The 26232-nt window shown below is 40.8% G+C and overlaps 1 protein-coding gene across 3 annotated transcripts in view; it reads left to right on the forward strand.

Annotated features, from left to right (window-relative positions):
• LOC111263619 (sphingomyelin phosphodiesterase) overlaps positions 1–25647 on the forward strand; it is a 28621-nt gene extending 2974 nt beyond the window's left edge. For all 3 annotated transcript variants that reach the window (XM_022838879.2, XM_022838878.2, XM_022838883.2), the window contains 7 exons: positions 3867–4136; positions 10536–10781; positions 12430–12628; positions 20106–20306; positions 23370–23704; positions 24846–25028; positions 25260–25647. In XM_022838879.2, coding sequence (XP_022694614.1) covers positions 3867–4136; positions 10536–10781; positions 12430–12628; positions 20106–20306; positions 23370–23704; positions 24846–25028; positions 25260–25376 — 1551 coding nt within the window. In that variant the 3' untranslated portion in view covers positions 25377–25647. The remainder of the gene's footprint in view (positions 1–3866; positions 4137–10535; positions 10782–12429; positions 12629–20105; positions 20307–23369; positions 23705–24845; positions 25029–25259) is intronic.
• Positions 25648–26232: the final 585 nt, after the last annotated feature.

Raw genomic sequence — 26232 nt, forward strand, 5'->3', positions numbered from 1 at the left:
TATATAACATACTGTAGACGCATGGCTTGTTACAGCATTTTGCTTTATGTTGAAAATTGACGCAAAAATACGTATTCCATAACAGTTACGATCGTTCAAAATTTTCTTCTCTACAAAAATGGTTTAAACACTTCATTGTAGAAATAATACGATTATGTTGAAAGATGCTTCCACTGTAACCGTCAAGTAGCGCGTACTTTATCGGCCATCGACTGCATAAATCGCTTGAATTATTCGAATTTAGTTAAGGACCTTTAACGCAACCTACTGACCGACCAATGAAAGGAGAGGCTTTGCAAAAACTCGATCCATCCCTTAATTGTCTGAAAACAGCAGGCGAGCCTCGAGGTCCTATGGTTCGGTCGCTCCGACAGGCTTGTTTGGATGTGAGCTTCGATTCTATCACCAGATTCTTAATGACGGATTCAATAGTCAGAGGTAATAGAATATGTACCGCAACAGACGAACTCTCGTCTGAGAGAGACCTTAATTAGACTTTTTTTGGTATATGTTAGCCAGCGGAATTTTCGTTTGAGTTCTTAAGGGACCACAATAATATTGCGAGTCACGCGATCCCGCCAGCGTGCTAGATGGACAAGTACTTACTTCATTGTTTTCATCTACCTTGATGATGTTATCATATATTCACGAGACTTCGAGGCACACATAAAGCGCCTGCGGGAAGCTGCTAAGAGCCATCGATTGCGCGAGCTTGCGGTTGAAGGTGAAATCTCAGAACCAAAGTGACAGCCAAGGAAATTCATCTTGACCCCGGGAAAAAGGGGTTTCAGTTTTGGGTCTCGTTTCTACAGTTGCTGGTTTAGCCGGGATTTTACTTGCGCCGTTACATTTACTAAAGCACAAGACACTTGGTGACTTTGTCTTATGCCATTTCTGGTATACTCGGAAGACGAAGCTGGAGAGGGACGGTAACGGAACCGAGGTCGAGAAGGTTCAGGCATATTAGTCGTCGCCCGACCGATACCGAGACTAGGTGTTATTCATTACCGGGTGCATGGTGCCAGTATGTGTTATCGAGTAGTATGTGTTATGTACCGGCATCGCATGGTGGTAGTAACCGAAAGTATTACATTGAAGCGTGTGAACTAACCCAACGTCTGTAAACATTCTGTCGCGGTACGAAAAAGCGGTTTCGATTTAGATAAGGAAGGATACTTGTCTGCCAGGTTATCAAGTATAGCTCGGCATACATGGTTACGGAGAAAGCAACCCTGGTCCGCCGTTTCAATCGGAAAAAACGATCCCGCTGAGTCACTCAGGGAGAGAGCTAAGCACTTCATTGTCCGGAAAGCATTGCAAGACGTGCAGACGCGCTTATTTGTCAGGCGCTGGCTAGGGTCGCAATCCGAAAAGTGGTGGCCTCGTGTTAGGTCTGTCATCGGTGGAATCAAATCGACGTAATGGCGTCGAATGACTTTACGGAGCGACCAGGTTACCGCTACGCACTAAGACGGCAGCTAACCGTTGGTATGAGAGATGTACAACAGTATATTAGGGACAGCATTCCTGTAGCGTTAGTATTGTAATTTCTAGGCGAATGCATTATGTAAAGGGCTGCCTGATATCACGTAAATAAGTACCGCCAGGAGCATTACATCCGAAATGGGTCCTGCTACGTTAACATATTGAACCGGCTAGTATCAGCACTAGGACGCTTACCTTGGAGATGATTGTGGACATCGCAACGGATGTAGAAGCTAACCCGCTGTGTATGCTGATTGAACTCCTCAACAGCTTGGTGCATTCTGAAGTCGCATGAGGCTCGTAGAAATCGTCAACGAAGCTGTCATTTTGGCACTACTCTTTTACGCCTAAAAAAAGTACGCAATCAAGCCCGAGCAGGCGCCTACGTAGCCAGCCGTGGACGCGCGCCACTGGCCCTAAAATTCTAATCCATTATTCGAGAACCAAAGCCCTATAAACCATACATATATATAGCTGGCAACAGGACTGCCTCCACACTACAATATATATACATAGTATGTAATAATATAGTAATTTACGTACTTACATATGTATATGCTGTTATGCGGTTAGAGTACAAATCCTCAACCGGTAGCCGATGTATTGTCAGTTTCGGAAAAAGGATTCAGTTTTATAATATATATATATGCTGAAATTGTTTTCTGTAGGTCGAGTACATATGTATGGGTATTTAAGCACAGCGTACTCGAGTTCGTGCTACCATTCATTCCACCAATGCAAAAGTGCCCCGTGTAGGCCGTACCGCATAGCAGATGAACAGTCACCATAGCTCAAAGGGGAGGAGGAAATAGGGGGCTTCTCAATTGAATGTCACGAACGGCAAGTGGCCATCTCCGTAGCTGTATGTAGTGTACACAAAGCGTTACTTATAATCGGAGGGTGCAATTCCTGCAAATTGCATCTTAGATGGTAACGAAAGATGGAACGTCGTTGCTACTGGTTTTACATTGTTCCTGTTACAGCTATTGTTTACTGTGGGCCGTATTACTCAACGAAGCCAACAGCAGAAGCGAAATAGTTGGTAAAGATGTGATAGAACATCCACCGATGCTAGCCAATGGCAGTTGCTTGGAGCAAGACAGTATTTTCTATCTTGCTAGATAACGATGCGCTACGCTCTATAGGACGATAGAAAAACGTGACAAGATCGTTCATTGCCACGTTCGCTTGGTGAAAAGAGTACATTTACCAGCAGCTAAGTGGATGCTGCTGTCCTCTGTAGCACTCCTCCGCCGTTAGGAGAAATCCTGTACTATTGTTGTGGTTTCCCCTATTGAGTGGACTGCTCTAAAAGCAGTGGATATGCAATTAGGGGGTATATTGTTTTTAATCGAATGTTTATTTCGTCAGAGCGAAGATCTGTCAGCGTGGACGTTCAAGCTTCAATAAATTTAGAGCCCTTTGCGATAGGACAATAGCAATAATAAGAGATGCTAGGATTATCATTTATTTGAAAGATACACAATGCAATTGTTAATAACCCTTCCGGTTTCGAATGAAGGTGTTTGTATTTTGACGCGTTTATTTTACGCGGTATTTAAGCGCGTTTTTTGAGCTTTGATGGTTCCACAAGCAAGTTTCAATATAATTGCCTTTTGTATATCGTATTTATATATATATAAATATTTTTTCAACATAACATACTTAATGTTTCTATATTGTCTGTGTGAATTTTAATGTGTTTACAATCAGCTAAATAGTAAATTGTATGCTCCAGGATCTTCACGTGCTCGAACAAGTCAAAATAATAAACGAAAAAGGATCCAGGTTAATTAGGAACTCTATAGGTATCTATAGCAAGGAGTTTATTTCACTTAGATAGCAACTCTCAATGTTGGGTATTTTCGTAGAAGCAAGCAAACAAACACTGAGGTCTGACATTGTAGGTAGGGCCATCATTATTAGCAATAACCCATCATCATCAACATAGTACATTCGTTATGTTTCGGTTCGTCCTCGAAAGGATTAAGTGGATTAAGGGCTGGGCAAACCTGATTGGGGTAATTTTCATTAAATCCACGTTAAGTGAATTCCTTTTTGTCATTATGTGGGCGAACATACTGGAACTGACTGGATTAAAAAAAAATTGCTCAGTAATAGCCCAGGGATTAGCCCGGAAATAACGCATGCTAATGACTAAATATTCGCGAAATCCTGTAGAGAACATCCGATTAAACTTGGTTCGAAATTAGAAGAGACGGCTGTGTATTATACCGCGTGTTCCATTGCAAGCCGTCAGTATGTAACTAAATCCTGATGTCAACAGAATATAAAAATCATTAGATCTTAATCGCCGGCCGAGTATAATTATACTTGTTATATGGATGGATCAAATGTACGAACGTTACTTCAACCCACAGGTGAACGAATTCCTCTCTAAAGCGAAGTCAGGGGATAACCTTGTGGCAATTCTGAAGTTTGGCTGTAAAACGTTACGCATCGAGACAGAGGCCGTGTGCAATGGCATCATTCCACTATTCAAGGATATGCTTTTCGCTGTAATATCGCAATCGCCATTATCCCCGCACGATATCTGCTCGATTGTCTTCAACAACGAATGCGGCGAACTAACTGAGAAGTCTAACTGGACCGTTGCTACATCCGGCGTACCTAAGCCGCCCGTAAAACCGGTAAGTTCTCGTACATGTGATAGACCCAAGCGATGCGTGTATGTATTGCATGCAGGAATCGTTTCCACTTTCATATATACAATGACGTAGATCAGCGTCGTCGAGTTGGAACTTATTTTGTGTCACAATTAAAATCAATACGTTTATACAACTGCCTATGATTGCAGGGAATTTTCGTTGAGCATGAAATAATTGCGATGAAGTATCTCACAGGTTACCTTATAAAACCCTTATAAGTAAAACAGCTCGTACGAAATATATATAAGAGTTGTTGTACTTTTAAGGATTAGTCACAATGTCGATTTAGCAATTTGCTCTTTGATCTTTGAAACATCAGCTCATTTTATCATTGTGATTATTCCTATAATCATATTGTAAGAATACAAATGGCAAGCTCGTTTTGTTCAGCTATGGAGAGGTAAGTAAATGTCCAGCTCTCGTTGTTCTTTGATCTTTTTCGGTCACACAAATGCTGTTCATATTGCCAGGACATCCATTTCATTTTATGTAGCAATAATGGCAGCATGGCTTCGCTCAATGTTATCACTTGATTGTTGTTCGGAACAAGATTCATCCGTCCGTCGCACAGCCATTTCTTTGGTTACAAACTGTACATTGATCGATGGGTAGGAGTGTGTTATCAAGCAAAAGCCTATGGTGATAGACCCTCGTTTGCCGACCAATGGATTGGCTTGAGGCGTGCTTACTTCTGTCTAGCTAATAATGGCCGTTAGAAAAAATACAAGCGATATTATCACTAGCACAGTTGTAATAACGTACATTGGCAAAAGGAAAAGTCTAGGATAGCAAACACCGTTTCGTCCGTGGACCGCCGGCCAAGGACGCGACAGTGGGCAAAAAGAGCGGTTAAGACATGAACGCCAGATAGGCGGAGAGAAACACGTCGAAGGCGACCACCAGTCGAAGCCGTTATGTTATCCAAAGGGTCATAGAATCAGATTTTTCACGTACGCTTCCAAGTTGTGCCTGCGCTTTTCCTTCAGCCGTCTACTCCTTTGTTTGTTTTTTTGCTTCCATGTTTTGCTACGAAAGTGATATTTTGCGTTGTCAAACTAGTACTGTTTTTTTTTCCACCACCTCAAATGGCTTTCGAGCGCGAAGGTTGTACTAGAAGGTTCACGATCTCGTTTTCAGCTAAGGGTAGCGACAACAGTAAGCGAGGCCTCCGAAACCTCTTGTTTTAACGTCAATTTCATTACGAACGGCTAAATTTGGAATGTGGTGAAAATCTGTTGTCTCTTTATCACTGCTGTCATCGATTCGTTGCGCTAGACCTGAATGCACGTAGCTTCCTTCGTTCTCTATCTAGGCCGTTCACCCCATTGGAATACTGAAAGTTGAATGCGTACTGTGGAACAAACGGTGTTACAATAACATACTACTATACTGTATTATAAACATTTGGGATACGTGCTTAAATTCTTCGAGGGTTACGGTCTACAGTTGGTACACTCTAGGCGTGAGAAAGGATGACACGTGGCCATGTTTGATACCGGTGACAAGAAAAAAGCTGTCCGTACGTCAATATGAACCCGAGATCGAAATGGCTGGCTTCAGGCGAGGAGCCGAAGTCCACGATCCAAACACACCTTTAACCAAGAAAAATTATGTGTTATAGGACTTCAAGGGCCTAATTCACGAATAGTTTCTTTTTACGAACCAGATCGGCACGTTTTTTTGGCCCAGTTGCATCGAGTCAGCCAGACTATTCAGGAAAAAAACACCAATAGACGAGGTCAGGACATCCTGGCCATTGACAACGCGAGACCACACACGACAAACACCAAAGTTGCGCTCTTTGACTTTTTTGTTGCACCGTCTACATTCTCCAAATACTCCCCGTTTACGGATTTTTACTTTCTGTTTGAAATGAAATTAGGAACTGAACATTTAACAGTGTAGGTGGTTTTGAAACCTAGATGGACAAGTTCCTCAATGCCAAACTTAAGCATGTCTAGCAATAAGGAGTAAGTAAATTGACTGACAGTTGAGAGAAAGTCACCAACAGATAAGTTATATAATATTGTCGCAGAGAAAAAAAATGTGTAGATAAAAAAAAAAAAAAATGGCAATTTTTAACGTAAACTATAGTATTGCGGTATATAGTGTAGTAGTTACAGTAACGAAAAGGTGATGCACAATAAACCGATAAGATAGCATAGCTCTCTGATTTGCTTGTACAGTCAGTCTATCTGAAGCGATAGAACGATGTTGGTTGCAAGCACTAAATCAAGGGTGTTGATTCAAATCACGTCAGCTGCAGGACCTGACGTCCACGGTAGATTGTATTTGCAGGACAAAATCTATTCCAATCAAGTTCATTGCTTAGCTGCTGAGAGTCGACTTAAGTTACTTGTATCACTGTTCAGTGTTCTTCGTCACAACACACAGACACACACACACACACATATCTTCCTTGGTTGTTTTACTTTCCACATCCGCTGAGTAAGGTCGTGCAGAGTCGCTCGTACCGTTGTCCTCGCAGAGCACTCGGAAACTCTTCAAAAGGAAACACTAGAACTAAACCTGGCATACGAACGAGTGTTACCCACGTCTGATCCTCAGCCTATGTTAATATTCAGTCCATTTATAAAAATCATGCAATTTGAGGCTCTACACTCGCGTTGAAAGATATGTCTCTATGACCGAGTGGTCTGGTGTTAAACCCCACGATATGAAATCTCATGCAGGTAAAATATCTGATCTCGCAGAAGCAAGAAGTATGGGTTTTCTTGAGCGATAGAAGGATAAATTACTGCCTTGCTTGGGCGACTGTGTGCCGTAAGGTTGTCCTAGTAGCCTTTCAAAAAAAAAAAGGAGAACAAGTGACATGGACAAAGTATTTTGCGATAATCTATGACGTATGGCATACGGAAACCCTTGCGATATTTACTATGTGCATGGAAGTAATTTATTTAATGGAGGGAATTACCTCTGGCTTAATTCGTATACATGAATGCAGTCTTATTCAAGCCCTTCCATACTCCAGTCTGCATCTTATGCCACTGCTAAATTTATTCATTAAATAAAAAAAAAAAAAAGAGTCGCGCCTGCTTGCGCAAAAATCGAAATTGCATTCAACCATTTGAGTATTTAATGTGTCTTTTACGACTAAGTGCTGCGACTTAAGAGACACGAAATATAATATCTATATTGTACTTTACTATAAGTACCGGGAGACTGCTAGTTTCTTTTTAGCAGAACGCAGCTCAGTCTCTAATAACGCGCATAGGGATGTAGGCATAAACCTTACTTTCGATATAGATATATACTAAAATATTAGATATTTAAAAAAAATATCCATTTTAAAAAATTAGATACTCCATTGAAACATCAGAAGCTTCTAGAATTAAAAAATGGGAGTCTGTACACCGAATAACAATACGTAGCTGCGATGCGAAGACTCTGAGCCAGAAAGATTCGAAAATATTGTTGAGCCAAGGGCCCTACGACGGCCCGTTGTCCTTAGAGGCTTGAGTCAATATTATAAGGGGAAGCGGAAGCAGAAGCAAAGTACCCAAAATCAGTCACTCCTTTGAGCCGTTGTTCTTTGATGATCTAGGCACACAGTATGCTTCCCAATCCATTCGTTATACTCGAAAGCCCCCTATGCTATACCATTAGGTGCAATTCGAGATTCAAAAAGGAAGGATAGAGCAGTCCTCTTTTTTAAGCATATGTAGCACTTGACGGCTGGACAATCTGCCGGGAGATTTCGAACCCTCCGACAAACGCTACAACAACCTGTACATCGAGTTCCCTGTTGCGTCTAGCAACGGGGAACTCGATGTAAGAATGTCGCCAGGCAATGTATTAGATGACCTGCAGCAGAAAGCTATGATGGGACGGCAATTAAAACCCCAATTAGCGAAGCCTAGACTACGGTTCGTATGTAACTATCTCGGTTTATACTATGAGTAAGGCCACTGGGTATGCTGCAAATGGCAGGCAAAGCCAACTACTTCAATTGCTCGAAGGTAAAAACGGAGCGGCCAGCACTCTGCTCGGTTGTGGTAGTGGCTGACGTGGTATTGCCCTCGTAACTTGTGGACGAACCGCAACTTTATTATTAATGCGAAATTATCCACCGGCACAGAGATATTTACTGCCTGCTATAGAACACGCGGAGACAGCAAACACGTTATAGGACAGATAGCGATGGACGGACGAAAGGCGATGGACACCAAAGAGCAGCGAGAAGATCCTATACAGTTCTCGGAACAAATTTGTCCTGTTTGTCCGCAGCCACTAGCGAATGCCCCCAGGGACCGATCACTTGTCGCCTTTGCTAGGGAATGCCGCCTGATGTAGCCGGAAGGACTGGCAAGTCCTTCGAGTTGTCAGTGGATCCAGATCGCTGCCTGTTAGCTCTTCGGTTGGCTTATTCTTAAAATTTCGGGTACTATAGGAAAATCGAAAGAGGTAACGCCGACAAAAAATGAGAGAAACGTCGTTCACATGTTTATGCGTACGTGCATAAGAAGTAAGGGAAAAAGCTAGCTAGGATCGATATTGGTCTTCTCGAAAGTGACATCAAACATAAAGACACATAAAATTCCTTGCGTTCTAGCTTCCAGTTCTCTTTCGGTTGCTTTTCATGACTCGTCGCATCCAAGCAACGTTCGACTATCAAAGTCCCTGCGCTGCAAAGCCTCATTGATCCCTTCGGAAGCAGTTTTAAGTTATAGTAATGGTGATCTGCTTTTCGAGGACCAGTTATTTTTGCTACTGTTCGCTGTTCCAGTATAATGGAAAATATCTGCCAAACGAGCTGTCTCCCGATCTGCTAACAGCCGTCGGCAAACTCTAGCTGAGTCATCCAGCCCGACGGGGTATACTTCAATAGTCCTTCCGATTGCCTCTAAGGCCCTATTTGGCATTTTTATCCTCGGGACAAATACGATTAGCGGACAGCAAAAAAAGCTCATTGGACTACTCTCCAAGATTGAAGCACATGAGTCTATAGCAGATAGTCATCACTGTCGCATCTACTGTCACTTATTCAAGACAGTTTTAAACGTAAATGACACCATATGTTTACTTCATTGAAACCGGTATGAGAAAGGTACTTGGAAGCTAAGTGTTAGTCTTAGGATCATATCGTTAACACTCCAATGAAACTAATCGAATCTAAAGAACAACGCGGTTTATTTGCACCTGATAGCATAAACCTAACATATTTAGACAGTTCAGCCTTGCCTAACGACGTTCCAGTGTGTTTATGAGCGGTAGCTAAAATTGATAAGAACTTTCAGCACGAAGACAATCAGTGGCCAGTGACACTATAGGCAGCCAGAGTTCTCATACCAAACAAAAACAGCAATTCGCTGGCCTAGGGGAGAATCCGATATGAAGAACGCGAGAAGTGAAACGCTAAGACAGAAGAAGCGTGGATCCAAGAGCGAGAAAGCATTAGGTCGACGTCGGATAAAGCGAGCTGAGGAAAAAAAATCATCTGCTCAATTCCGGTCCGATACGGACCTTTTGTGCGACCAGGCAGAGGGTTTGCACTGAATCAAAGAAGATATCGTCGTTTTTCTGAGGGAGAACACGTCTCCCTAGAGGACACCAACGTTTTCGCCGCAATTTATTCACACTGAGACAAACTTACTGTTCTAATACATGCATGCGGAAATCTAACGTTAAATGAGGGACATAAATAAAAGAAAGAAAAGAAAATTACGAAAAGTAGGAGGAAATAAGCCGTCGATATGAACCGTTACAAATTTCAGTCCGATCATCTGATATACACCTATAGGTTATAATTTTATGCGAATCGACATTTGCTTGATAACACGGCGATTCACTGTATTTGGCAAACGTTATGATGGTATTTTAACTTCCTTGATAGGGACTCCATTACATTTTGCTAGACAAAAATGCTTCAAACAAAAAATGGGAACTAGAGAGGAGTAACGCTTTATTCAGAGTGCAAAAAAACTTTGATTCGAAGATATTTTCTACACGGTCTTTATCTGTGTTCTGTTTCCATAGACCGTGTTCGACTTGCTGCGGTATGTTGTGTGCAAAACACAACGATAATTACTACCACGCGTTTATCTCACATATAATTACATTATTATTTTACACGGATGCTAATATTTTCAGAAATTTTCGTTACATACTATTGTGATTGACGGAGCAACAGACTGAGCAAGTTTAAATAAATGAAAAAATAAAGCAGCAGAAAGCATATATACGAACTTGCATCACTTTATTGCTAGGAAGAATGACACCTTCACAAAGATAATATAGCAATTTTTTTACTGAAGCCGAAAGTAGCGTTTTTCCAAATCGCTCCCCGCTTGTAAAACTGTATTTCCATTATTATGAAATTTTCTAAAAAAAGATCTACAATTTACACTTTGAATTTCTTAGATTTCCGTGCCATCCGATTCTGCACCAAAGCTACGGATCGCCCATATTACAGATACACACGTCGACTATCAGTATGCCCCTGGCTCAAACGCTAACTGCGCGGATCCGCTTTGTTGCCACACTGATTCGACCCAGAAGAAGGGCTCTTCAGTTGGTGCGGACAACGCTGGCTTCTGGGGCACGTACGTGACTTGTGATATTCCTGAAAGAACATTAATTTCGGCACTCAAGTACATCGAAAAACAGGTAGGACGTCCAATAAAAACTGGCTTTTATTTCCTTGGTATCTAAGCTTTTTATTATTGAAAACGTTATTCATATACTAAATACTCGTTGCAGCCGTAGCTCTGAAGACAGACGATTGTAACCCTCCTCAGCATGTCGAGGTCATCACTATTCTTTCATTCAATTAGGGAAATATAACAATGTCGTTGCTATTTATGTGGTATTGTTGAGTCTACAAGCCCATGTTCTCCTGCAGTTTTGTTCAACACTGTTGCGGTATGATTTTCTAATCACGACCAGTAAAAGCTTGTTTTTAATTCCTATGTTACGAGCTAAATAGATGATGCATAGATAATACGTTTAGCGAGAGAGAATTTGTTTCTCGCAATAAATGTATGCTGTTATTCATCGAAGCATATCGTGCATTGTACCATTGTCGTCTGGCTCCCCTTCAACCAATAGAACACCTGGACACTGTTAACTCTATTCGACAACTATAATACATTGCCTTATAAACTCTCATATGCCGTTCTATGATATGTAGGGCTATTTAGCTTTCACGTGCTCTTTTTCCTGAGGGATAGTTTTTTTTTTTTGCCGGTTCGCACCTTTCGCTAAGCTTTCATACTATAGCACAATAGACGCAGTTGCTTCACTACCCTTCTTTAACGTTACGTTGATATTATATACATATAGATATATGATATCATTCTAAGTACGTCTTTGTTCAGCATCAATGTCTGTTATTCGATGATTTCCGATGGATTGGGGACAAATGAAAAGACAAAGATGTTTTTCAAACTTCTTTGTCTTAAGGATCAATTGGCCCGCTCATTTTCTCCGGGTTAATAATCAAATCAAGCAGCGCTCATGGTTGATGACGATTGATTTTTGAGTAATGAGTGATGCCAACGTAGCTCGGTGGCTTGGCTAAGGAAACACCGCTTAAAAAAAGCACATGTACGTACATTGACGACAAAAAAGCCACATAAAAATCAAAGAAACGGTTATCCTCAACCAAGATTTAAGCCAATCCTACCGGCAAATCTACAGAGCTGACTAGAACGGAACGAAGAAAATCCGAAACAAAGACAAAACAGAAAAGCAGAAGTTTCTGAGTTGGCCCCAATACCAGTGGAGTTTCCCCCATGAAATTTTAGGTTCAACGAGCGAAAACCGAAAATCATCGAAGAATGTGACAGTACTCGAAAGACAACACATGTTACAAGGTGTAAAAACGTACCGTGTGGCGTTTCGTTGAGATGATTGACAGGATAAATGAAACCGGAGTGCTAGAAAACGCGGAAAGCTATTTGAATTAGGATTAGCAATAGGTTGGATAAACAGAAATGGACCTACTGCAAGGACGGCAATATGATGGCACATGGACGAAGGTTCGTCTTGCGTGCAGATATCAAAATAATATACCTGGTTTGCCTCAGGGAAGCTCAAGTTGTGGTGAACATGGCAGACCGAACGTATTAGCAGAAAGGAATATCTGACAGACGTCCGAAGTCTATTTGTCCATTGTGCTTACTATCGTCACAGTTATATTTGTTACAATCCCTTATAGATATAGCTTCGAATAATTCTTTCCTCCTGGAACCTATCTTCCAGGCATCAGAAGATGTCAGTACAATCTTTTAAACACTTTATTTTTGTTGAGTAGGTGAAGCCTGATTACATTTATTGGACAGGTGACATCATATCTCACAACGTGTGGCAGACGACACGCGAGGGTAACCTTCGTCAGTTCAACCGAACTTTAGACGTACTACGAATGTACGTTCCTGACGTCAAGGTCATCCCTGTCATAGGCAACCATGAAGGAGTGCCAGTAAACTCATTTCCCATTCCTCAAATTACAGGTACTCATTTTGATTAATTTTAAATATCATAACATTTAATGAATAACATTTTTAAAATATTGCATTGGTATTTGCCAGTTCCTACGTCATAAGCAAACGCTATTAACTAAACTATAACCCTATATGTTCCACTTAAAACGTTTATGTAGGCTAACCTTAGACGTGTACATTGTGGCGTATTATTAGTGCTCGTAACATTTGCAACCGCTACTGCCCGAAGGAACTGGGCATGCCTTTGTGCATTACTCGTCCCACTGGACATATTGTATCATTGCGTCCTTGTACCTCGACAAAATAAGCACACGCAATGAAATTGATTTTTAACGTTACTTATTCCAATAAGTAATGTTAAAAAAAATAATAAAAAAACAAATGTAAAAAAAAGGAATATCTTTTTTCTATAGACTTGTAATATTTATGTGAATCAAAATACATTTTGTACGGGAAACGCACGAGGTCATACGATGATTAGGATGCCTTAATGATCTACAGGCATCATTTCGACAAATAATCGACTTAGGTCTAGGGGATTACTGAAGCGTGCAGTGAGCTTTTTTTTAAAAAGCTCACTGCACGCAGGAAGAATTACAGGACACTTGTAATAACTGGAATGGGGTAACAAGTGATCGGGGACACAGGGGATAACAAGTGGGCAATCGATTCTCGTAACTCATGTGGCTTGAGACTAATTCGTTGAAAATCAGAGCTCAAGCTCGGGTCGAGCAAATATCATTGCTTTCAAGTTGATCGGCAGTTATTTTGAGTGGTGTCCAGTATTGGTATGGCCATGTAAAAAGGGACCGTCTGCCCACAGGTAGAAGCAGGCAAACGTTTATATAAAGTGTTACCACACTTATATGTACGTCTATATAGACATAGGACGTTTCTGACAGGCATTTGTTCTCTGATCATATTTTTTAACAACATGCCTAGAAAGTAAATCGTCATACGATAATATCAATTATAATAGGGAATAAATAAAACTTTGGGTAGGGTAATGGTTCTCTTTCGGACGTTCTGTTTCTTATATTTTCCAATTGTATGTGGCGCGCATGCGCTTTGCTTTTGTGACGAGTATTTCCACTTTGAATATTTTATCCAGGCGAAAACGTTCCGAAATTCTCAATTCTAGTTCAAAAAATAAGTTTTAACGAATATTCGATAGGTTTACATTAGCTTTTCGGCCTTCACGTAGTGCGCAAGCCGTTAGAAGATCGAACGAATTAAAAACTTCAAGTTTACCTGTAATATAATTGGTGTGACGAGAACTTCTAGCAGTTGGATGGGCGTACAGTAGAGCCGCTTGTTTCTCTACGATATATTTTCCTAATATATATTACTTTGTGACTGTATTTAAACAGGTTGAAAATATGGTGCCGTTGCTATAAATTTTTCATCAACCGAACAGGTGTTTCCCAGAGTCCCTAACAGACTGTTTTACCTTCTCTAGATAATCATACTTGGTCGTTTGCATTCTACACGACTATAGCCCTGAAAAATGTTCGATTTGTACAAGTATTCTTGTAAATTGTTCCTATGTGTAGCACTAAAAGATACTTCTATGGTAACAAACAATATAATCCTACCTGCCCAGATTCCCAACATGATGATCAGAATGCCTTTCAAATAGCAAATTTCGTAGAGCTGTTTCACTTATCATCATAAAACGTTGTGGAACCGTTAGTACTGTCTATCTATCAGGTACGTACTTATTCAGTTGGAATAGAATTCGTTAGAAGGGTATGGAGTTGGTTAAATTCAAAGAAAATCCGCCACTAGTTTCTAAATCACACTACGTTCTGCTCTATTCAGCCCCTATCAACAGCTCTTTTCAAGCAAACCGTTAGCTCCAACCAGCAGATTTGCCGGCCGAACAAAAAATTCCTTATGCCGAGAATTTTAACCCGCTTGCGTTATTTGTTTCGTTTGAAAGCAGTTTCACCGTTGAGACGACTTCCTTGCTCCGATACGGATCAGGTCTGATTAGAACAGCTGTATCTTGAAAAGCTGTCGCCTCAGCGACTCGGTTTTATAGCGTATTATACTCGCGCGCATACATCTGAAACCTTTCGAGTGTAATACGTCTGCGAAGGTGCGTATGATCGTACAACAATTTCTCGAAAGATCAGACGTCGGGGCTAATGTCCAGGCAGAACACAAGCGAGGCTGCGCTGTTATCCTACAGTGCGCCGTTACCGTATGCGAGTGGGCAGATGTTATTCCTAGCAAGCCAGAAAGCTTGAAGCTGGAACAGTTAGCAGTTAATTCGGTCAATTTTTTGTTAATAATCACTGACCACTGAGAAGAGTGTTCGCGTTTGATACCCCCGTGTGATTCTTCAGGGCGTGCATCGAAAATATTCTAGTTTCTGAGGTGTGAGAACATGCATTATATGTTCGCGAAAAACGCACGGTTATCTTGCTGAAGAATCAAACGCGACAGCGGACGTAGAAGCTCGCTATATTTTGCATGGGCTTGGGCCACTGAGGCCGATTCACTGGAAACTATCACGGTCATATCTAAAGACTGTATTTTGACTAGTGCGCGGTCTATGAGGTTGTTGTGGCGCTGTATGTCAAACGATACGTTGTAATCTTACGCAGTTTTATAACATATGTCGCGTTTATGTCGAAGACCTTTACAGCGTATGTTTACTATTTGCACGTTCATAGGATCCAGTAAAACACATTTTTAAGGTTAGTCTCTTCGCAGACGTAAGTAGGTGCAAACTTAACAGATGGCTAATTTATTTTCTAGGACGAACGAATCAAAGACACTTGTACCGTGTAACTTTTGTGCATAACAAACAAGAACCTGTTAAGATAAAGAGCTACGACATTTCCATTGTATCGCATCAACGCATACATGCGTATACAGTGCCAAAAGCAAAGAGACGCTATGCTCGTACTATTTATATAGCTATACTGTATAGCTCGTACGCTAAATTTGCAATTTAGCGATGCGAAGCGTCACAAGAGGTACAGTGACGAGGCGTCATTGATAACGAAACATGCACCCTTCAGACAGCTGTAGAACACATACAGTAAGTAGTCTCGAGAAGTGGTTATTTTTTTAAGCGAATTACACGATCCATATGTAAGTCATCGCTGCAACTCGACGAAGGTGTAGAACAAGCGTCCTACGCAGAGCTTCACATTGAAAATGTGCATAATGTAGTCTACTTTAATTTCGAGCAATATGAATCATAGCACAGCAGAAATTAATATAGAAATGGCAAAACGGTGTCACGCAAAAAAGTTCTACAGACCAATTCCAACGGCTACATGGTCGAAAAACACTACCATAATATTGCTACGTCAAACACCCCCTAGTATCCCTGTCGCTTTCATTAAAGGAGTTGTTTGCGTTGGACTATACCTCTCTGCTTTCTAAACTTTTATCATTTTAACGTAAATACAATAGGTAACTTTTGTAGCGACGATGAATAAGTTCATGTGCCAGCAAGGACTTGTTATTATGTGTGCTAAAAGGATACTGCCTTAGTTGACTCGATGTTCAGGATAGTTTATTCGCCAGGGGCACCGAATCGATCCGATAGATTATTTTAGATTCGTTAGAATAAGGATTACTACACGAGTTTTTTTGACTTAAGGATTTGGAAAGGTTGTCTTGATGGAGAAACGATTTCGACAGGTAAATCAATTAGTACAGCGAACGATAAAATTCATCATGGATGCCAAGCTCACAGGATACTATAAGATAGGAAGAAGGCTATAGAATAAGATAGCAATGGTTATCACTATGCAAATGTTCATATTGATTATGTCTACGATTCACATTGCTATATTCAAAACCGTTCGTCTGTTTGCATCACTTGTGTAAACGAGACGTTAAATAGTTTCAACTCTTCATTGCCATTGAACGTAACGTTTGCTCCTAAACCATAAATTCTGCTAATCATAAGCGCCTTCGACTCCACACGTGCGCATGATTGTTTATAGCGTAGGCAAGAAACAAATCAATGTTCTGTTAAACGATGTGCCCTTTCAAAGCTGATAACGCTGAGTATATTTGTTATAGTTCTAGCGAATATACTTAACAGAGCCCAGAAAGCCGCAGGTGGCCCACACGGATCTCATCCCTAAAGCGTTCAATTTTCGGTTAACGTTTTGCGCAGTGCTGATCGGACGTGCGACTCAATACAGCCTTGCATGGAACTTCTGGTTTGGCAATATAAAGCTTATCTGAAATCAGCAGGCGCTGCATAAAATTTCAGGAGCTACCGCTAACCAGGTAGCTCAGTTAAGCCGTGTTCGAAAATTTAGCCAAACTATTGAGCTGTCATCTTTACCACAACAGATCATATGACTGTCGGGGCAGAGGGTGTCCTTCACGAGTCTGAAGGTCACTTGCTTTGTGATGTGTACTATGCATATTGTCACGCAAACGCTGTTCCATGACGCAAGGCTTTACCACATCGCCTTCGCCTGCTCCTAGTACACTCTACTGGCTGTAACTCTGTTCGATGGGGTGCCTTCTATTCGCCTATCTTTCTACCCAGGGTCCTGGTTGTCGTCTTCTCACTATCTATACCAGTCTTTACCAAATCGATTTTATCGCTATGTTCCTAATATTCCTCAATTCGCTTTTGGATCCAGGAGTTTCATTGATAGTGAGACCATGCTCTTCAAATACTTGGTCATTTCCATCTCGGATAGGCAATGCGCAAACAATGTGTTTATATGCCCTTCGTGCCGTTCATTGCATGTATGTCATGCGTTAACTCACTGCTGTCTACTGATTGAATGAAGGGCTACACTGTAGTAAAATGGCACTGGAACCCTGTCTCGCAGGAATCAATCTTCCATTGTAAAACACACAGTCCTTACATCTATCCTTCCTACATAACGATAGTTTATCGGAGTCCGTTTTCGGTCACGGCAACAATCGGGATACACGGAGGTTCCTCAGAAAAACAGCCTTCTCTTCGTTCACTCCTTCGACGGTGAACACACGTGAAGAAGTTGGTTATATTTGCAAGTGAAATCTGGACAATTTTCTGCTCCTTTGAAGTTCTCCAGGCTTTTCTTAACGGAAGGGCTAATATTACACATGATTTAATTATAAATGTATGAAGAGAAATGCAAGTATAATCTAACGGTATATATATAATATGAAATGACGAGTCATAGCTTGGACAATATTATCACACATGTTGGCCCTATATAGCTCGCGTTCTCCGCTCGTAAACTACAATAAATTGCCCTTGTCAAAATCAAAGCTTCGCCTATTGTGTAACACGTTGTCCATTGACGCGGTCTTCAGCTTGACGTACCTTCAGGCGATTTTTCAGGGTGGAGGTCAAAATGCCCTTCTTAGTTATATCGTTTTCCTCACAAGTCAGCGCCATTACTTCTCAGGATCGTAGCATAGCGGATTATTTGATTTCTACAATATAAACCCTCGTACGACAAATGTTAAATCTGGAGTTTACATGCTCGCTATGGAGACACTAAGAACACGACAAATTTGCAAAGGCGCCAATGAAAGAAACTTACGTCCGGCTGAGTTTTCGTAATCGTAAGCTGTTACTGCCCTTTGCGTAAGCAAGTTTCGACTTGTTCTCTTTCTGTAATCTGTTTCTAGTTAATGTATCGGCGTCTAGATAGCAGTCATCATCGTCGTTGATGTCGTATTTGCAGTGTGTACGTTAAACGATAGAGAGTGACATATTATACGCGTAGACAGACTGGCGGTGCGGAGGACATCGTCTTCGTAGGTGAAATATAAGGACACATTGACGACGATCCGAGAGCAACACACACAGTGTTAGCGGCTTGAGTCTCCAGAGCACAAGTTACGCAGCAAGGTAGGCCACACTGGTCTAATGAGAAGTGACTTGTAGTTCGTAAGCCGACATAAAATGAGGGTTTGGCATTGATAGTCACGGTGGCTGGGTCGCTATAACGAGCATGTCCTCTGACACTTGAGCAGTAGACCGCATCGGACGTGAGTTGAATCCACGCGACGAGCACCGGGCTAGAATGGTAAATAAGCCTCTACCGGACGAGAAAGAGAACTCTGACGGGGGATAGCCCGGACAAACCAGCAGGCGCCTTCCTCTGAGCTTGCCAGAACACTCTTTGGTAACCGACCGTTATCATCTAGACTTACAGCAATGACGTCGAGGACAACATATCCTTGGGAGGCGGCGGTGCAGGACAACAAAAGCGGGCTCTCTATGCACCTCGAAAGCGTAGAAGAGAGTCGTGAAGAGTTAAGCCAACAAAAAAAGCCGACAGCTACTCGCTCGCCCGATACCAATGATCTCTACTAACGAAACTGGTGAAGAACGGCGTTGTCAGTACTTTCGAGAAGCTCAAAGTACTATAGAACTGATGATGGTCTGGATAGAAGAGGTTTAAAGAAAAAAAAGGCACTTTGTTCTTTTTTTTATTTTCCCCTTGGATCACTGTTTCGTCTTGCTCGGCGTCGGTGTTCTTCGTTTCGTATTTCCTTCTATATAAAAAAAGGACAATGAACGCGCTCGAAGGACATAAACTTTCGGATGTGGCTGCAGTAAGTCTCTTAGGTAACGACGTTCAGTACGGTTACCTACTACCAGTGCACAAATTAAAATAAAAAAAAAGTAACCTCTGTAGAAATTGGAACAAGTTTATCGTTCAGGGGCTATATGAAATTTGTGACTGTTGAATCGTCGTGCTATTCTAGGTATTATTACCGAGAGAAACCAGTGAAAATTATACTACACACATGTATCCTGATGGTACATGATTATTTTAAATTTCTTTAAAATGACATACACCTGAAATGTGTTTTTCTGAGAAATCAACATGTCACAAATCTGAATATATTGCTCGAGGGATCATATTAATGGGGACCATTACACAATCTTCTCATAATAAATAAAGTTTTCAGCATGAATGAAGTTCGAGTACGCACACATACTCGCGACTACAGGTGCACGTACAGACCTTAGTTCATTTCAACAGCTGCATCGCTCGTATAAAGGTGTATATATCTATTAGTACACATTTTATACATTGTACACATTGCAATCGTCAACATTGCTTCCAACGAAAGCTTCCACTGTTATATGTATCTATTATCTTTCAATTTGTTAGAAGCATCTCTAGGGATTTTCATCTGAATGAAACCTGTAACTATCAGTGGAAAGCGTGAATTCAATTTATACGTAAACAGCCTAAACTCTAGTATTCGCCATTGGCCTGTCTGTCTTTCCGGCTGTTTCGTGATGGTAGTGGGAAGAATCAAGTCAAAGTGGTATATTGTCCCTGGCTGAGAGTCAGAGAAAAAGCACTCTCGGACAAATAAATAATACTAGCAACTTTGCCGGGAAAACACTGGAAGTTCATAAAATCATACAACTGACCTATAGAGCAGTCAGCAATCTATTATCCAATACTAAGCTGGCAGCGATTTTGAGTGGGAAAAATATTTTTATCTAACGTTTGTACTTGGCTTTTGTTCACAGGTCGTTTGTCAGTAACATGGCTCTATGAATCGCTAGCCGATGTCTGGTCACATTACATCCCTGAACAAAACCTCAAAACATTTCGAAAAGGAGGATTCTATAGCTATGATCTCAGTTCTACCCTGAGGGTCATATCCCTTAATATGAATTACTGTAATACTTACAACTGGTGGCTTCTGATTAACTCTACGGATCCCACAGGTGCGTATACGCGTCCGGTTTTCAGACCACGCTCGAACCCACTAGCGACATCAATGAGTGTTATTATGATAATACTTGCCTGAAAGAGCGCCATTTTTGTCGTATTGTACTTTGCTGAACAAAAAAAAAACATGACCAGCTTCGGCTGAAGACTAGTCGAACTTCTGATCAGTCTGCAGATCGAGACTAATTGTCACCGATGTGCAATTCAGTAGTAATACACGCATCTTCGCGTATTTGTATCTTGATCAGTATACGGTATAGTGCCAGGAGCGTTCACACTTGTTCCAAGCATACCAATGCTGAAGATATCTTCTTTTAATAAACACTCCACTGGCGGACAAACAGTTGTGTTCGTATGCTTCCAAGGGCCGGGAAAACAAGAACAACACTCTCGGCAACACTCAAATGTCTATTTCGCCAATGCGTCCGCCAACAGAGCAGTCTAATGCAAGAACATATATTATGGGTAGTTTCTCGTTTATTATATCACCAATACTGCTATGCAATGAAGTTTCTATTAAGAATTTATTGAATTATATCACTTTTTGCATCGGTCATCGGATAAACTCTTGATGAAAAGATCTCGCAAACGCTTGCTTCTTATCACTTCCGCCATACCTTCCTAGACAGGTGATTTCGTAGTCTGTCCTTGATTGCAACTGAACGGCCATATACCTTCAGTTACCCACGCTGTCGCAGCCAACGACGATGCGGCGCTGTTCTGCCGACGTTTCTAATGCCACCGGCTAAAAATGAGAATTACATAGACGGAAAATGAATGGTGGACGTACGATAGTTGTTGCCTGAATTGTTACTAGGCTTAATGAGAGCGCATTGCGTGCTGCTTTCCGATTTAGGTCTATTTGACTACTCGCGTCTTGTTTGGACAGAAGCGACGAAACTCGGATAGAAGCGAATTGCACTATTCCTTCTATTTTTTTCTTCGCTGTTTGGTCGTTTGTACTCTCTCAAAACTTCATGCCATCCTGTTCAAGAGGCCTCAAATAGTAATTCATTTAAACAACCCATGTCTCGCCGCATTGGGACAATTGACGCTGAACTGGGCAGAAACTAAATGATTATAGTATCAGTAAGCTAACTGGAGCATTACTTTGCCGTCCAGCTAGCCAGCCAGCCAGCCAGCCAGCTAGCTAGCTAACTAGCTAGCTAGCTAGAGCTTACTTTTTATTATTATGACATCATCAATTCACCCAGAGCGAAAGTGCGTTATTTTTTTCCACTAAGGAGAAAACAGTTTCTCAAATGCTTGTTGGCTCTGTTTCTGTGACATTCGTCCCGACTATTTACGGCACAGTTCACAGTATTACTTTGTTCTCTTCCAGCTTTTAGAGACCCCTCTTTTAGAACCCCTCTCTGTTCACAGCGCCCTATTGTCGAAACGATTTTCTCATATATGCTTAGGTATACGTTAAGCGGTCCACTTACATACATGGATATGTAGCGGACGATCGTTTGCCAGTAAAAACGCGTTATGACACATTTACAAACATTTTGAGATTATGTAGGAGCCGAACGACCACAGAAATCTATGATTGCGTCCTGTATCACCATATATACTGAGCTTAACGTTAGATTATGCAAAACAATGAGTCGGCGTAAACTTATATCACAGTCTATATTTGCTATTCTGTTTGAATTCTAAACCCTAACCAAGATTTGGCTCAACTAGCAGGTATTCATTCACTTACTTCTATCCTTTTTCTTCAACTTACCTAATTCATGCGGCTGCATTTGAGTCTTCCACATAAAATTACTTTAACCTTATGCTAGACTCATTGAAGTGTTTCAAAAAAATAGCCATTAATGTTTGCTCGCGCCTTCTCTTATAGATGAACATCATCTGTTCGATCTAATGGATCGAGTAATGGAGGTTAGGGTAGACGAGACGCGAGTTTTGCTGATCCTTCATAAGTCATCAAACACAGAGAACATTCCCATTTCGCCCCAGGGTCGTCATAAATCATTTATTGCAATAGTAACTATAATCGAACCCAGCAGAAACCATTCCTTATCAGTGTAATTATTCGGTAAACTTTGTACTAGCTTCATGGTATTGACGAGCTCAAAAGCAGATTGCAGAGTTTTTCGTTTGAGTCTGAAAAACGTTGAAGATACACAAGAAATGGCCCGATACTGAGTAATTTAAGCAGGCAAATGAACTGAGAATTAACGATAGGTTTAGAGGTTATTTCGGTCGGTCCTGTAACGCTTTGCTGAGGAAGATAAGAAAAAAAAACTGTTTAATTATAGAGATCAGGCTGGAGATAAGTTTCCCTGATCAGCAATAGTTGATTTATAACTGCCGCTGATGCGCTCGTTGTTAACCCGATCTTTTTCCACCCTCTGTGGCCATATTCGAATCACTTCTCTTGCCTAGGATAATTATCCTGAAAATATCCTAAAACGCATTTATATTAATACAAAGATGATTATGTTGACTTTTTAAATATTCACCTAAAACACTTGTGCCAATGATACCTGTAATTACATTAATCGTACATTGAGACCAATAGAAAAAACTGAGCCAGATTGCGCCTTCATTGAAATGATACAGTCAAAGACGTGCACGTTACTTTGACAAGCGGTGGCACACTGGTTATCCAGCAAACGCTTTAGGCGATCTTTCTCGTTGCAAGAAGATTTGATTGGCACCAGTCTAGTGTCTAGAAAGAATTAGTATGGCACACACTTGATGCTGGATTTAATCTGAAAAAGCAGATCTCTACATTTTGACGTGACGTCTGTGTTCCGTCTTCGTCTACCCCCAGGGGTTCAATTTTCATGAGGATGTTGACAAAGCAAACCTGCTGATTTCCTCAGGAGATTGCTATACTTCACATGGAAATCGTTACGCTTACAGAGTGTATAATAGAGCATACGCCAACGAATTTATCGCTATCGGGCTATTTTTCGAATGTAAACTGTTTGTGCTAGCACTACATACTTACTGATATGATGATACGTTATAAATTACCATGAAATTCATAACTCGGCTGCAATTTCGAAACTAAGATTATATATGTTCGGAATACCTTACAGACCAATTAAAATGGCTCACAAACCAGCTGCAGGAATGTGAGGATAAAGGCATTAAAGTTCATGTGATGGGACACATCCCGCCTGGCCAAAGCGACTGCCTTTCGGTGTGGAGCCGAAATTTCAACGATATCGTCAACCGCTACGAGAATACGATTGCAGGACACTTTTACGGTCATACCCATTTTGATGAATTTGCCATTTTCTTTGACAAAGAAAACACAACGAGGCCCTTTGCAACGGCCTATGTGGCTCCCTCGATTACTACGTTTTGCTCCGGTAAACCAACTTTCCGGGTCTATGATGTTGATGGCATCTACGACAACTCTACTTACCAGGTAGTCAAAGCCCAAGCTTTTCCAGCAAAAACAAATGATAACATAACGATGCATCATCACCTGAAAACTGCAGTGGCAAACAATCTGAGGAATTTTATTGAAATTGGTTGCAAGAGTATAACATCGTTAGCTGTGAAGGCATAAAAATGACATAATCAGCGTCTAAAAGCCCTCAAGACCAATAGTTGAGGCTCAGTTTAGGAGATGGCGAACTTACGAAGTACTTGTTCGCCAAATTCGACGAAAGCTACCACGTAAATGCAAACCTTCTTGTTTGGAAGCGTTACTAAAATTAAATGAATGAAACTTAAGAAATTTATTTGATTAAAGAATCTAGTTCTTTTGTTTTTGATCATTTCGTATTGCATTCAGATTTCCTCAAATGAAACCACTGAAGTCAGTGCAGGTGGGAACGAGACTGAAAGAAATCTTTACTACATAGATGGTCATCGCCTATGGCGACAAAGTACTTGGTCGCTATAGAAAACATAGCTCGACCAGCTGCGTAGAATGGATTAAATATAGAATGTAAAAAAATCAAAAACCAACAATCGACTCTGCCACAATTACTAACACAGAATAGTAAATGGAAATTGCTTAAGGGGCCCCCCACAGACCCAACATAGACGCAGCTGGCAAAGTGTGCAGGATCGAAGCATGCATAAACGCAAGTTCACAATGCAACGACAGTCAGTCTGCGAGCAAACTATTTTACCCAATGAAATTCCCCGCCAATTTTCTTTTTTCCTTCCGATGGCCTGTTTTTTCAACTATGCTCCAGCCTGTCTACATACCTTTGTCTGTACATCATCATCATTTTGAAGATGAGAGAACACCATAACAACGGAACCAAAGGCAGATGCTATCAATATTATTATTCCGAACTTCATAATGATCAGTGCGCTATTCATTGCAATATCCCTAAAACTGTAGCAAGATGATGACTCAGTCCAGGTACGGTGACGAAAAGCTAAATACTAGAAAACGTTGTATATAAATATTCTATGTGCAATTTCTTGCATGAATCCGGTATTGAATGTTTTCATTCGAATGTGCTATAATTTAATTTACTCCTAGCTATAATTAGTTGGACTATTGCATATTACGACTTGTTAAGGCCTATAACACAATTCCGTTGTAGGTTCTGGACATCGAGACTCACTCAATGAATCTGGAAGAGGCTAACCGTCATCCCACTGACATGTATTCTCCAACGTGGGACGTCATTCCATCCATCAAGCAGCACTACAAACTAGACTCATTGCGACCCGAAGCATGGGCGAAGTACGTTGAGCGTATTAGAGTAGATGAAGGCGCGTTCAAGGTACGTTAGCGGTCTTCAGCATCTGCAATTATCTCAGGCAATATATCTTGATATCCCGTAAGTAGTAAATGAATCCTTTCCTCTTTCCAATGTATTTCGTCACTCTTTAAACTGGTGCATATATATAAACACACATATAAACACAAGGATTCAGACGCAGCATATGACTCGTTCCTCGGGTCATCAGTAATTGAGTGATACTACTTACACTATAATATCTATGATCAAAAGGACTTTTTCGCCATGTACATGAAGCAGCTGCCAAATATAACCTACACCGAGGAGGATCGTAAGATGCTTCTTTGCCGACTACTTAGAACCAGATCGGAGATGCCGTGTCAACCCTAACCTGTACGTTTCGTGTCTTACGTCTGGTGTCGCCGTTAAGCCCATCCTAAACCTTCAAAGGGTTTTCGTTTGATGATAACCACCACGCGGAATTTCGAAAAAAATGAAAGAAACTAATACTGTCATGCAGTAGCTTATCTAGTATTTTGTGTATAAGTAACCATACAACATGTTACATATATATATATAGTATAGTATAGTTAGCATATAAACTAAAAAGTATTACATTAATAAAAGTACGAAAATAATAATAATGCTACCAAATACATAATGACAATTATTCTGTCATTTGAACTACAAAAAATCCTTACAAATTTACTTCTTGTATGAACCATTTTACCGGAACAGTTTCACTATTTCTTTACCTTTTACAAATAGAAATGTATAGCCACAATGTTTAAAAAAGGTTCTTATTCTTTTACGGTACTTGTGGCTAAACAACAACCGAAACAACATATTTTTTCTTGTCAAACGAAGCTGGCTCATATGCCTCCCTCGTTAAAAGAAATTATAATTCCGCCGTATTTATTTGAAGTAAAAAATAGTCTTCATTTGTCGTTAAAACTAGGTAAAAAATCACAATTTTAGAAAGCTGTTATTCTCTGTTATACCACCATTTTTACGACGGTAACTATATAGGGTTGCGTTGACATTCTTGACCGTCTGCTGCGGAACAAAGGTACGAGAAGTCTTTTGCCCACAATCGAAGGACTTTATGAGCTTTGTGAGCCATATTATCTCGCAAGTTGCGAAGCGCTATTTCAGTATCTTTGTACGCTACGCGATAATGTTTTTGAGAGCAGCCCGAGCCTTAAGCTAAACATGGTCGCCTGTTAATAGGCATTAAAAATATGAT

This window comes from Varroa jacobsoni, unplaced genomic scaffold (assembly GCF_002532875.2).
Source record: "Varroa jacobsoni isolate VJ856 unplaced genomic scaffold, vjacob_1.0 scaffold_778, whole genome shotgun sequence".
Taxonomy (NCBI): domain Eukaryota; kingdom Metazoa; phylum Arthropoda; class Arachnida; order Mesostigmata; family Varroidae; genus Varroa; species Varroa jacobsoni.